Source organism: Rhinatrema bivittatum, chromosome 7 (genome assembly GCF_901001135.1).
Source record: "Rhinatrema bivittatum chromosome 7, aRhiBiv1.1, whole genome shotgun sequence".
In the NCBI taxonomy this organism is placed as follows: domain Eukaryota; kingdom Metazoa; phylum Chordata; class Amphibia; order Gymnophiona; family Rhinatrematidae; genus Rhinatrema; species Rhinatrema bivittatum.
This window is the reverse complement of record NC_042621.1, coordinates 10,590,583-10,605,237: the sequence shown is the minus strand read 5'-3', so window position 1 is coordinate 10,605,237 and position 14,655 is coordinate 10,590,583. Positions and strand designations below refer to the sequence as shown.

Here is a 14,655-nt window from a genome sequence, read left to right as displayed (position 1 = left end):
ATAGAATTTCAAATCGTGTTCACAGTGTCCAGATGAGAGCCAATGAGATACTAAAGGGACTGTGTCACGTCCAGTCTTAATATTTGAATGGTGTTCAGTGATCCGAGTACAGATCGGGTGGAAGGTTTGCCCATGTATAATTTTAGGCAAGGGCATATAATCACATAAATCACTCCTTTTGTTTGGCATATAGCAGAGAATTTTAATTGAAACTTGGCATGAGAGGTAGGATGTTCAAAAGTCACTAAAGGTGAGGTGTGGGAGCAGACCGAACAGTGTCCGCAAGGCTGATGACCTGAAAATCTTAGAGTCTGTCAGTGTCTAGTCATTTAAATGTGAGTGAACTAAAATGTCTCTGAGGTTCCTTCTCCAGCAAAAGAGAAGTGAAGAGGATGTTTGAAAGTTTTGTATAGAGAAAGTAGGGACCAATGACGTTTAATAATGGTAGTGATATTGTGTTCATGGGTTGAAAAAGATAATATACAATTTATGCAGTCATCAGATAGTTGGATCTCTGGGCAGAGGAGGCCCAGGGGTTGGTTCTCTGGGTGGAATATCATTTGAAGACAATGGAGGCGTCTTACATCCCCAGAGTATTCAAAGTTCCCGCGGATTTTCTGTCTGAGAAAATTAGACCCCGAGGAGGAGACAATGTGTCTCATCCACCAGAGATGAGGATATCCCCATATGGACTTAATGGCGACCAGACAAAACTCCATGGTGGCTGCAGCCATCAAGGAAAACATGATGCCGAAGGTTCGATGCTCTAGTTCTAAAATGGCCTCAAAGAATTTTCCTTTGTCTTCCCTCCTTGGCCTCTATTGGGCAAGGTGTTACACCAGATAGTGGATCATCCAGGCAACGCCAGATAGTAAAGCATTCAGACAATGTAATTCTCGAAGCTCTGGTGTGGCCTCATCAGCGGATCTGCTCAACATGGCCATTGACAGGCTGCTGAGATTCAACCACCTGTTGGATGTTTTCCATCAGGGCCCAATTTGTTCACACTAGGCTGTGCTCTTCTGTCTCGCAGCTTGGCTTTTAAGAAGAGAAGATTGGCATGGAGGGGATATTCCATAGCAGTTATTTCCATTTTATTGCAGGCCTGGTAACATTCTGCATTTTTAGCATATGTTCGAGTTTGAAGGGGCTGTGAGTCCTGGTGTGTGACTATCGGAGAGCAACTAGTTCAGACTGCTGTGTCACATATCTTGACCTTTCTCCAAGAAGATTTGGTCAAAGTTATGGCTTTCAACTCTTGAGAGTCTCATTAGTGGCCTTGGGGTGACTCCATGGTAAGATGCAGGGGTATCCTCTGTAGGCTTGTCTGGATGTCTTGCGCGTCCTTCGGGAGGTTAAGAATTTGCATCCTCTAGTGAGGAAGATTTGGCCATCATGGAATCTTAGTCTGGTACTACGAGGAATGTGTGAGGCTATGTTTGAACTCCTACGGAGGACAATGTTAAAAGCTTGAGCACTTGAGAGAGTTTTTTTCTACAGATCTTGAATTCGGGGATTTTGTGGCGTATGGTACCGTCCTTTCTGCCCAGAATAGCTTCAGTCTTCCCTCTTAGGAAGTGCAGCTTCCATTCTTGACAGATTTCGAATTCTCCTAGCCTCTTGCAAGAGAGAGTAGGCTCTTGGATATTTGACAAGCTTTTTTGCGTTATCTGAAGGTTACTATAGCTTTCTGTAAGTTGGATGATCTTCTTGTGCTCTGTAGTGGTCCAAAGAAAGGAGGCAAAGCCTCCAAAGCTACAATTGGACGGTGGCTGAAAGGGACGGTTGGATCGACTTATATTTATAAAGGTTGCCCTGTGCCTGAGGGTTTGAGAGCTCTCTCGACTCATTCTCCAGCAGCCCTTGGGCAGAATCCCAATAAGTGTAGCCACAGGAGATTGGCAGAGCAGCTATTTTGAGTTTGCTACACACTTTCGTCAGGCATTATTGTTTGGATGTTGGAGCTCCGACTTCCATGATGTTTGGTGAGAGTGTTCTAAGAGCGGGATTCTCAAGGTCCCACCCAATTTGATGGAGCTTAGGTAATCCCAGGAGTCTGGCCTGATCTGGGTATGTACAGGGAAAGAAAAATTGGTTCTTACCTGCTAATTTCTGTTCCTGTAGTACCACAGATCAGTCCAGAGACCCACCCTAATAGTAGGGGGAGAGTCTTCCGTTTATTCTGTTGGGTATATATACTACAGAATTGTTGGAGCTCTTCAATGCTATTCTCTTAAGTTATGTTGGGAACAAGTTTTCCAATTTGGGCAATCTCTTCTTCCTCCTACTTGTTGGGAGGGAAAAGTTTTGTTTAGGTTTTATTTGGTGGTGCCTTCATTTTATCTTCGGTACACGTCAATACTGAGGGACTGCAGGTGGCACACTAGGTCATGAACAGTGTCAATAAAACATTCTCTGTCTCCATCTGCTGGTAGGGAGGCAAAACCCAGGAGTCTGGACCTGTGGTACTACAGGAACGAAAATTAGCAGGTAAGAACCAATTTTCCTATTGTTTTTATGATTTGCCGTTGGAGTGCATAAGAGACACTGTACTTTGTAGGTTTGTGTATTCGTTAATAAAAATTTTTATACTAAAAGGGACACGTCCAATGCCATTACCAGTTTCACCAGTTTGTTCCCAGTTTGCCCAGGCTAGGGATAGGACTTCAAAACCCCCTAGTTTATTTGTCTTTCTTTCCCCCTATTAACCCCAACCCGTAATAGCCTGATGATTAGCCCAGAATATTTCTTTTCAGACTTACACGCCATCCATAGCAGTTGTAAAGTTACGAGGCAGGGGACCTCCGATGTGCGCATTTGTGCTTAAGTATATACACACACATCTATTGGCCTCCCTCCACACGCCTATGCCCCACCCCTATTTTGATACATTTGCATGTGCGCATATCAGGACATACTCGGGCGGTTTGAAAATGCATTCTGCACGTACCGACCTGAGTTATGCGCGTATCTCCCAGTTTGGATAAGCGACGTGCTATTACATTGCTCACTGTAATACTACATCCCCCGATGCAAAAAATTATCTTGGGTTACGATTTTTTCTTATGCGAAGAGGAATCTTAAAAATTTTCCTAATCACTCCTTTTTTTATTGCGGCTAATATGCCATATTCCCATGATAAATATAGCTATTTTATGAATCTAGGCCTAACTTTGTTATCTGGACAGTGACTGAATATGGACCGCTGTGTTGATAAATTTTATTTACCGCACGTTCCCCCACTCAATAAATCATTCTGTCAAATTTCTTTTGTTGCTAATATATTTCTTGGCTCAGTGAGGAGTTTACACATTTCAATCTCCTGCCTTTTTCCAGAGATCAGAGTGGAGAAAACAGCCTCTATAGATGACTATCTTAATGTAAGCAAGTGGGATAATTCTGTGAGATTATACCATAGGTGAAATGTTGTGCACATTAGCTAGCACAGACCACCGTTATCTCCTAGGCTGTGTTATTATCTCACAGCACAATAATCCCAGGTTACATTATTACTGTTATAAAATTGTTACTGATTAAATAACTACTTGTATGGTTAGGACTTTTCAGCTTGGAGAAGAGACGGCTGAGGGGATATATGATAGAGATGTTTAAAATCATGAGAGGTCTAGAACGGGTAGATGTGAATCAGTTATTTACTCTTTCGGATAATAGAAAGACTAGGGGGCACTCCATGAAGTTAGCATGAGGCACATTTATAACTAATCGGAGAAAGTTCTTTTTCACTCAACGCACAATTAAACTCTGGAATTTGTTGCCAGAGGATGTGGTTAGTGCAGTTAGTGTAGCTGGGTTCAAAAAAGGTTTGAATAAGTTCTTGGAGGAGAAGTCCATTAATGGCTATTAATCAATTATACTTAGGAAATAGCCACTGCTATTAATTGCATCGGTAGCATGGGTTCTTCTTAGCGTTTGGGTAATTTCCAGGTTCTTATGGCCTGGATTGGCTTCTGTTGGAAACAGGATGCTGGGCTTGATTGTCCCTTGGTCTGAACCAGTATGGCATGTTCCTATGTTCTTATGTTCTTAGAGTGCTCCCAGCTCAGAACAAATCTTGGTTATAACCAGGGCTACATTAATCTCTGGTGTTCTTCTAGGCCCAGGAGTAGTTGGGTGAGGGAATGTCCCCCTCTAAAGTTGCAGGAGCAGGGTGAGGGGAAGGGGAACCCCCTTGGAAACCGGCAATGGGGCGAGAGAGGTGCACCAGAATCAAAAGGCGCATCCCTCCTGATGACCCTCTCTCACCTCGGACCCGCCACTTTAAAGGCCCACAGCGCCTTCCATCTAATGGGAAGTCTGGCCCAGGTTATAACAAGCCAAAATCAGTATCCCCCAAATAAGTCTGGCCAGTATTTCTTGCACAAATCACATTTCTGCCACAACAAATCCCTCTTATAAAAAATTTCTTGGCTGCCGGCCCATTTTATTTTGGATAAGAATCACTGCATGAGCAAAGGCAATCACTTTAAGTTTTTAGGATGTATTCTGAGCTTTCTCCCAGTTTGTTCTCACATCACAAATTATTAATTGATAGACTTGTTAAGTTATCCTTAATGGCTTTAATGGTGCACGACACCGCTATGTGAATTCTATGACACATGCAGTACACAGGATATGTTTTCATGCTGAGCATTATTTATATCAGACTGTGACGGGTTAAAAAAAAACGGAGACCCTGAAATGCTTTCCACTTTCAAGAGGGTGAGTTATACACCATGGCCGTCCTGCTGGTCCTGACAGTCATTCACCCTCTGCCATCACCATTAGTGTTCACATACAAGAACAAGACTGCTCCTTCTACTAACAAAAAAAAACCAAAACAGTTGTAGGACTCGCCCATAGTGACTGCTTTTCTACAAGCTAAAACGATGGGCTCACAAGATACTCACAGCTGTAGAATAAGCCAGGAACATGATTAATATAACTGTGATGAACCCAGAGATGTCACCCCAGGCTCTCCTGAGAGTGGATGTGATCATGTTGAGCTTGGGATTCAGTCTTAAGAGGTGCCAGAGTTTGACAGTGGACAGAAGGACTAGGAAGGCGATCAGGTAGCCAAGGATTGCATCGGCAGTCGCCGTCTCGTTGAAGTTCACATATCTTGAAGAAAAGCAAGAGTTAAACAGAAGATAAATTGTATGGGACAGAAAGAGAAGTGCTTGCTGAAAATATATTGCTCCTACAAATGGCATGTAATGAAGGTGTTTACAGCAGTACATAAAATATTGAATTCAATAATACTAGTACAAGCCTAAAGAAGAAACCAAACCAGTTTGGTGAACTTTGAGCAGCTTCAAACCTGTGGCAGGTAAGAGGAGTCATCTTGGTTGAATTATGTCCTACGCCTCTCCCTTGTTAACCCAAGGGCAGTTCTGCAGCTTTCCTTGTGTTTGTATTGCTGACAGAGATAGATACATAGCAAAAAAAAAACCCAAAACTAAACATGGGATGGTCCAAGAAAAAAAAAAAATGAAGTATTTACTCATTCTTGTGCTTCTGGTAGTAACTGATGTCTCGTGTCCCCAGAATTGTCCTCTTCACAAAGACCGAAAGAGCGCTCCAGCTAATTAATATAATGGCCAGCTCTAGTAAGTTCCACTTACTGCGGAAGTAGCTCCATTTTAGCCGCTTCATCAGTTTACCCTATGAATGCACAACGTGAAATGTTAGCATGCTGGACAGCAGGTCAGTTATGTCAGTGGTTGAGAATTCAGAGGTTTACTGTAGGCCTCCAGTCTCACAAGCTGTGAGTCTGAAAGTCTGGAATAAGGTACAGGTGCAGAAGCATTCTTTTAATAAAAAGGACCATACGCAAGGTTACGACGACTTCCAGGTAAACTTGCCAGGACAAATCTATCACTCATGCTCTCCTCCTGTGTAGACCAAGTATTTTTTATAATGGTTGCATTTTCAAAAGAGTTTCTCTCATTTTCGTATCTGCAAAATTCCTTTTGAAAGTAGGGTTCTAGGGGGTAGATTTTAAAAGGCCCGCATGCGCGTCCATGTGCGCGCGGTTCCCAGAGCGCGCACATGGACGCGGCTTTTTTTTTTTTTTTTATAACATGCGCGTGTCAGCGTGCACGTTTTAAAAATGTGATTCTGGATTTTAATGTTCGCGCGCACATGTGCGGGCGGGTGGCCTCCTCCACGCATGGGGGTGGGGGATTTTAAAAGAAAAACTCAGCGACGCAATCAGGCCTTTGCCCAGTTTCCTAACCCTAACCCTATGCTTTTTTCCCTCTTCCACTTTCCTCCCCGCCCAGACCCCGCCCCCAACCCGCCTCTTTCTTCAGGCCCGGCACTTCTGCGTCTATCAGGAGTTATGCGGGTGGCCGGGTCCTTTCTAAAATGTGCTCGGCGCGCGCAGGGCCCAGCCATGCATAACACCCGGTATTTGCACGCCAGGGCCTTTTAAAATCGACTTGTAAGCGTTTTGGTCACTGCTTGGAACTTAAGTAGAAAAAAACCCCCCAAAGTATTATGCCCACTCTGTCATTCTTTCAACTAAAGAACATTTGTTAAAATTAGAGATGTTTGTGTATTTAAAAAAAAAAAAAAAGGACTAAAACAATGCCTGTATGTACCTTATTTTCTGTTTAGTGGTGTTCCATCTTAGATCTCCAGATTGCCTGCTTCAGTTTTTAGTGAAATGTATTTTATAAACAGCTTTCTGTAATGAAAAGTTACTCCCTTATGTTTGCAAATGAGGTTACCAGGAGCTCTAGAGCACCAGTAACAGAGAAAGCCAGTTTTGAGTTCATGGATTGAATTCTGGGAGTACTTTTGTTTTCACAATGAACAGCAAGGCTACACATCCCAAAATGCACAGGGCTATCTCAGCTGTTCTTGAGAACCTGGTGCCACCTAGTGACTTTCAACAAATAACTTTTTTTTTTGTTGTTGTCATTTCAGATGGAGAAATGAGACAACACAGATGTCACAAATATCATTCATGCTGTCATGCAATTTTAAAACAGCAGCCCAGCTCATATTCTTTTTGTTGTTAGCCAAAGTATAAAATACATTCATGCCATATTTTGCAAAAAAAAACCAATACGTGTCTGTACATTTAGGGAGTCATTTCCTGACAGGGGGGATACGATAGAGGGGGTCATTTACTAAGGTTTTTCTCCCATTCTATGGGGAAAAGGCTTAGTAGATCAGGTCCTTAAATAGGTGGCAAAATTGCACGTAAACTCACAGATATTGTACAAGTGGACTTAAAGCACATAAGTCCGCTTTGAAAATTATCCCACCAAATCTTCCCTCACACAATTACCCCTGCTAAAGTATGTGCAGAATTTCTTTTCTGGAAAATTCACACGCATACTTTAGAAAATGCACACGTGTGTGAGTAAGTTCAAACCCCACTCCTACTGCGCCCCTGGGAACACCTCTGCTCAGTCAGGGTAAAGTTAAGGATAACCATAACATGTGCGTGTAAGGTTACCTGCGTATTGGGTGGGCAATGACTTTTAAAACTGCCCTTCCTGTATGCAGGTAAAAGTGCATGCATAGTTCCATAACCCGCGTACGTTTACTCACATTGCAGTGGAGGTAAGTCAGGGGGGGAGAAAATGCTTTTATTTTCTGAAGTATGCGCATTGTTTTAGTCAGAAGAGTATCTGTAGAAAACGCAGGCGGAAAATTCTGCAAGTACTTTTTTTTCCCCCTATGTCAGTTTTCAAAGTGGAAGTATGGCGTGCCCTCTTGCTTTTGAAAATTTGTGCCTAGTGTGTGGATACAAAGCACTAGGGATATGCATTTGTTTCTAATGAATGCAAAAAATGCCACAAATCGGGCCATTTTTTAATCGTTTGAAATGGAACGGACCAAAAATAGCCTCCCACAAAAATACCCCAAACGTTTTGGGTATTTTCATATTCATGGTATTAAAAAAAAAAACAAAACAGGCCTCTGGCTGGGCCTAGCTCTGAGCTGGATCCTTCACCCTCTCCATTTACAAGTGGTAGGGCTGGGGATCTTCCACCATGGCTACCATTTACCCCCTTCCCAGATCCTGGTTTGAAGCGGGCAGGAACGATGCCACTCAGTCCCGTGCAATGGTTCTTTTGTTTTGTTTTGGGGGGTTTTCCTTGTATAATGTTTTTTTTTTTATCAGTTTGGCAAATGAACCGAACCAAATCAAATAAAAATGAGCGCCCTCCCTCTCCAAATGATAAAACGAATTGAACCAAACATTTTGGGGCTGCACTGCCCTAAGAAGCACTGGAAAATTTTGCAGCAATGCCGGCAGTTTCAAAATTGCCCCATTCCCATAGAAAAACCCAAGTGCAGCTGTGCTTGGAAAGTTACAGGGGAGGAGGAAGGAGGAGGCAGAGTCTGATTTCCTGCTCGCCAGGCTCTGCATTGATTACCTGTGCCACCATGTAGTAAGTGATGAAAAGGAAATAAATGACCTCAGCGGCAACAACAAAGATGTGCAGTCCATCAGTGTAGGGGTAGAGACGGACGCTCTGCAGCTCAGAATGTGTAAAAAAGGCTCCTGCAAAAAAGAGGGCGGTCAATTCTGTAATTGTTAGTTAAGAGTAAGAGAAAAGATTCTGGGGTTTTGATTACTGATAGATGTTTCATTTTCTTATTCTATTTTTTATGTGTAATTCAGTTTTTGTTGTTTTTTTGATTTTACAATTTTAATGTTATGTTAATTTTATGTTATTTTCTCATTGCTCTAAATTTGTGTTTTTGCATGGAATAATGATTGCATTACATCTTTTGATTGTGATGTGATGGTTTTATAAATTGCTTCCAGTGCTTTTCGAAGCGATTAATTAAATGGAAATAAATAATAAATAAGATGTCATCTGTCCATTCAGTGAGCTTCATTTCTGCAGAGGCGAATGTATAGCCTGGTTAGCAGAACTGCATGTGAGCGTGGACCAGGGGAGATCATATCCGATATCTGCTTATCCACGGACTCTTCCTCTCACAGTACATCAAAGGGTGATGGGAGCATGTCTGGCTCTTCACTCTGTGGTTACTGAATAAATACAGAGTTTCTGTCTTGATTCATATGCGGTTTCTGCTTCCTTGCTGTTCCGGTTCACCAATCCCTTGCATCCTTTTTTTAGCTTGGGTTGGTCTGCTCATCTGGGGCCATAGCAGATTTTCTCATGTTGGGGTGAATTTTGAAAATGTTTACGCACGTAAAATTGGAAGTTCTGCGTGTAGGTAAGTAGTGTTTTGCAAAAGCCCAAAGTGCGCATGTGCTAGCAGTGTCGTGCATTAATGTTAAAGAAAAAAGGGGCAGGGTTTGGAATTTTACGTACACATTACTATTTTGTATACGCCTTATACCTGCTAATGGACTTGCATAATTGAAAATCGCACTTGTCTTTTGTCTGTAGGAGGTGAAGGGGAACTGATGGGTTTCAGGGTGAAATACTTGGGGTGTCCGTGAACTGGTGAAGGTCTGGGTGAACTGTTGGAGGGTATCTGTAAACTGGTGAGTCCAGGCACGCACATTTTCAGAAGTGAAGTATGCTAATGTTTCATAAAATATTTGCTTCCACACATAAGTGACAGTTATGTTATGCATACTTTTATGAAATAGTTAGGGAAATATGTGTCTCCCAATATTACAGACCTGCACACACACACTCAAACATACATGCATACTTTTGGGGAAGTGATACATTGTAGTTTATAAACTGTGATACCCCTGTGAAGGGGGTTCTAGATTTGAGAATCCTGCACCTTATTGGATATGCTCCAAGACATTACTCTGCCTACGAGGGTTCTAGGTTTTACAATCCTGGGCCCTAATAGGATACACTGGGGATGATGCAATAAGACTAGTTCTGAAATCGGCGCAGATTTACTACATGTATTTTTTTGAGCATTCAGGTGTGAGATGTAATAAGGGGATGGCATACAAATTAGATCCGTGCAAAAAAAACATGTGCAAGACCAAATACGCATGCCAATATCCGCATAAAAGCCCTGATGCAGAAAGCCGCAGGAAAAACCCCAAACTAAAATGGGCACAACTGAAAAAATGTTAGACTTACGAGGGGTATTTCTAACTTACTGCTGATTACATCAGCCTCACGTTTTTCAAAAAAATATATTGTTTCAGCTCCTACCATCACTTTTTCTCCATTGCTGGCATCAATATGGTTGTGTGTCTGTGCAGCCTTTTCCTTGCCGGGTGCCCGGGGTTGCTTGGCATGGATCAACCCCACTGGGAGCGAGCTGGAGCTGGGACAGATGGACTGGCGATCTCGGGGGGCTACAGACAAGCCTGGAACTGCAGAGCTTTCACTTAACTCCTGCCCTGACTCAAGCACTAAAAAACCCACACTAACCAATCCCTCATAACCCGTGAATACATAATTACCTCCTTTACATGCCATTTGCCTGCATTCAAGCAAAACTTGCCGTGGGTTATTGTAGGGCTAGGTGCGTGTCTTTTTTCGGCGCTAAATGCGTTATTACATATGTGCAGAAGATTAGTGCGGAAAACTATATGTAATTACCTGCGCAAAAACCCGCAGCAAGTTTTGCACAGCTTATTCCATCTCTGCCTGCTAGGGTTCTAGGTTTTCCAGTTCTGTGCTCTAAACAGATATGCTGTCTGCTAGCACAAATTCATCTGTGCAGGAATAGCACTTCACTTTTCTTAGAACATAAGAACATAAGAAATTGCCATGCTGGGTCAGACCAAGGGTCCATCAAGCCCAGCATCCTGTTTCCAACAGTGGCCAAACCAGGCCACAAGAACCTGGCAAGTACCCAAACACCAAGAAGATCCCATGCTACTGATGCAATTAATAGCAGTGGCTATTCCCTAAGTAAACTTGATTAATAGCAGTTAATGGACTTCTCCTCCAAGAACTTATCCAAACCTTTTTTGATCCCAGCTACACCAACTGCACTAACCACATCCTCTGGCAACAAATTCCAAAGCTTAATTGTGCATTGAGTGAAAATATTTTCTCTGATTAATCTTAAATGTGCTACTTGCTAACTTCATGGAATGCCCCCTAGTCCTTCTATTATCCGAAAGTGTAAATAACCTATTCACATCTACTCGTTCAAGACCTCTCATGATCTTAAAGATCTCTATCATATCCCCCCTCAGCCGTCTTTTCTTCAAGGGCTTTGCGCACCATCGATATTCACTTCAGTCCTTTGAGGACCACAACCAGTGCGTGGTTTTCAGACCAGCTAAAATCTGCAATTAGTAACCTAGGCCAAATGTAAGGGGTGAATTTTAAAAGCCCAGTGTGTGCCAAAACCGGGAGATGCGCAAGTATGTCCGGCTGGTGCGCACTGAGCGTGTTTTAAATGCCGCCCGTGTACATGCGTCTCTCCTGATATGCACACAAATAATAAGTGGCAAAAAGGATGGGGAGTAGGCGGGGTCTAGGAGAGGCATGGGTGGGACATGGGCATTCCGGGACTTTTAACATAAAATATGCGCATACGTATTTACACACAAACTCGCGCTGGGATCCCCTGCCATGTAACTCCACTATTGCTATGGATGGCGTGTAAGTAATAAAATAAAAAAAATCTAAGCTAGTCAGAGAGGTTTTTGGTGCTAAGAAGGTAAAAGGGAGGATACTTAACTAGGGGGATTAGGAAGTCCTATCCCTTACTTGGGCAAACTGGGAACAAACTGGGGAAATTGGCATTTGCATTGGCGCTCGTGTACACTAAATTCCCCTCGCTTATAGGGTTGAGGTGGCATTTGCACATACATGCGTTCGTTCATATAAAATTGTGTGCACATATACGTGCATACAGCCTATTTTATAACCATGCACACATATACACACACGTTATAAAAAAAACAAAAAACGGTGTCCTTTGGCGCAAGTTGGCATATGCGTGCACATGTGCGCCTGCATGCTGGTTTCAAAGTTATCATCCAAGTGAATACAATTGATGGAAGTTCATTGTGGGTACATGCTAAAATCCAAACCAAATTGCAGCCCCCAGGAACTGAAAGTGAATACACCTTATAATATATGAACAGAAGGGCATGTTCTGCTAGGATGAAGTCTTGTAGTACACCTCTATTTCTGGATAGTTGAAGCCTGAACTATCCAGATTTCAGCAGAGACTGTATTTTTTTTTCCTGACATCCACTTTCCAATAGGGCAGCATGAGTACACTGTCCGGTATGATATGTCCTTAACATGCTGGAAATCCGTGCGGGCGCTCACCTAAGGCGTTGCTCTCAAACATTATCCTGATGATGCAGAACAGATTCACATTGGCATTGTAAACTGTGAACTCCACAAAGACAGCTCTCGTGTACGTATCCAGCCAGACGTTGTTATAAAGTTCCTGGAGAGTTCTAGAAAAAAGAAAAGAAAAGAAAAAAAAGAGTGAAAAGTGCACAAGAGAACAAACAATGCTTTGAAACAGCACATCCTAATTGGAATATGAATGCAAGATGTGATATGGAGGAAATTTTTAAAGCCTTGTGAAGCTGGAAAATTGGGCATCCAAATGGCAGATGAAATTTAATGTGGATAAGTGCAAGGTGATGCATATAGGGAAAAATAACCCTTGCTGTAGTTACACAATGTTAGGTTCCATATTAATGCTACAACCCAAGAAAGAGATCTAGGTGTCATAGTGGATAACACATTGAAATCGTCGGTACAGTGTGCTGCGGCAGTCAAAAAAGCAAACAGAATGTTGGGAATTATTAGAAAAGGAATGATGAATAAAACGGAAAATGTCATAATGCCTCTGTATCGCTCCATGGTGAGACCGCACCTTGAATACTGTGTACAATTCTGGTCGGCACATCTCAAAAAAGATATAATTGCGATGGAGAAGGTACAGAGAAGGGCAACCAAAATGATAAAGGGAATGGAACAACTCCCCTATGAGGAAAGACTAAAGAGGTTAGGACTTTTCAGCTTGGAGAAGAGACGGCTGAGGGGGGATATGATAGAGGTGTTTAAAATCATGAGAGGTCTAGAATGGGTAGATGTGAATCGGTTATTTACTCTTTCGGATAGTAGAAAGACTAGGGGGCACTCCATGAAGTTAGCATGGGGCACATTTAAAACTAATCGAAGAAAGTTCTTTTTTACTCAACGCACAATTAAACTCTGGAATTTGTTGCCAGAGAATGTGGTTCGTGCAGTTAGTATAGCTGTGTTTAAAAAAGGATTGGATATTTATTTATTTATGTATTTATTTTATTTATGCACTTCTTATATACCGTGGGTCAGAACACATGATTCTATCGTTACGGTTTACAATATGACTAAAAACAAGTAAGAGAAAATACAATAAAATGAATAACCAATAAGAATAATTAATTAAAATTAAACAAAATAAACTAAAAGACTAAAATCTAAGCTAAGATTAAAATAGTTAAGACATAAATAGATAAGAAATAGCTGATCTCCTACATTGTGAGATCTGCATAGAGAAAGTGCTATTCTTGCACATTCCCAAAGATTTCATGTGCCAATCACTAAAAAGTATTTTTTTTTCACTTTTCTGTCTGATCTTAGTTTTCTAATCGGTTGGTCACAGGCTTTTTTTCCCCCACTTTCCCTTTCTTATTTTTTTCCACCTTCCCTTTCTTATTTTTTTGCCAATTCCTTTTATATTGTCTTTTTTTCTATTTCTTTTCTCTCCATCTTCTTCCCTCAAACACACAGTCAGGTTCTCATTCTCACGCATTTCTCTCTCTCACACACACACACACACACTGGCTCTCACTGTCACAGGCTCTTTTTCATACAATCATTCATACACAAGGTCTCTCACTGGCACATGCTGTCTGACTCTCACACACCCAGGCTCTCTCTCACTCCCACATGCTGTCTTGCTCAAGCACAGGCTCTCACTGTCACATGCTCTCTCTCATACAATCATTCATACACACAGTCTCTCACTGGCACATGCTTTCTCACACACACAGGCTCTCTCTCACTCCCACATGCTGTCTTGCTCAAGCACAGGCTCTCACTGTCACATGCTCTCTCTCATACAATCATTCATACACAGTCTCTCACTGGCACATGCTGTCTGACTCACACACCCAGGCTCTCTCTCATTCCCACATGCTGTCTTGCTCAAGCACAGGCTCTCACTGTCACATGCTGACTCTCTCGCACACACATACATAGGCTCTCACATGCTGTCTCTGCAAACATTCAAGTCCTCACTCCCACACGCAGCCTCTCAACTCACTCTCACACACAATCTCTCAACTCATCTCATACACACACACACTCTACAGATCCTCAGCTTCTCTCTTACCTCTGGGCCTCCTCTTCACAGGTCACCGCAGGATGGGCTCTGCAGTGGCCCTGCTACCGGGCCTCTTCCTCTTCTCGGGCCGCTGTGACTTGGGATTCACGGCGGCCCGTAAGCGCTGCTCCTCTTCTGCACTCGCTGATGCTCCTCCTCCTTCCTGCCCGCACAGCTCCGGAAACATTTTCTTTCGGGACAGTGCATGCAGGAAGGAGGAGGAGCACCTGCACGTTTAGACGCGACCTTTTTCTTCGGGCCGTGCTCCACCACGGCCCTGCCGATCTTCTTGCTGTGTGTATCCGGCACACAGCACAGCACGCGGCTGATGCTCATCCTCCTTCCTGCCCGCGCGGCTCCGGCAACGTTTACTTCCAGCCGCGC

At 42.8% G+C, this 14,655-nt stretch overlaps 1 protein-coding gene across 1 annotated transcript in view; it reads right to left on the bottom strand.

Moving 5' to 3' along the window:
• PKD1L2 (polycystin 1 like 2) overlaps positions 1-14,655 on the bottom strand; it is a 122,130-nt gene that overhangs the window by 16,077 nt on the left and 91,398 nt on the right. Inside the window, exons 37-40 of the mRNA XM_029610621.1 lie at positions 12,213-12,346; positions 8,397-8,524; positions 5,501-5,661; positions 4,908-5,118 (exon numbers count right to left, since the gene is read on the bottom strand). Coding sequence (XP_029466481.1) covers positions 4,908-5,118; positions 5,501-5,661; positions 8,397-8,524; positions 12,213-12,346 — 634 coding nt within the window. The remainder of the gene's footprint in view (positions 1-4,907; positions 5,119-5,500; positions 5,662-8,396; positions 8,525-12,212; positions 12,347-14,655) is intronic.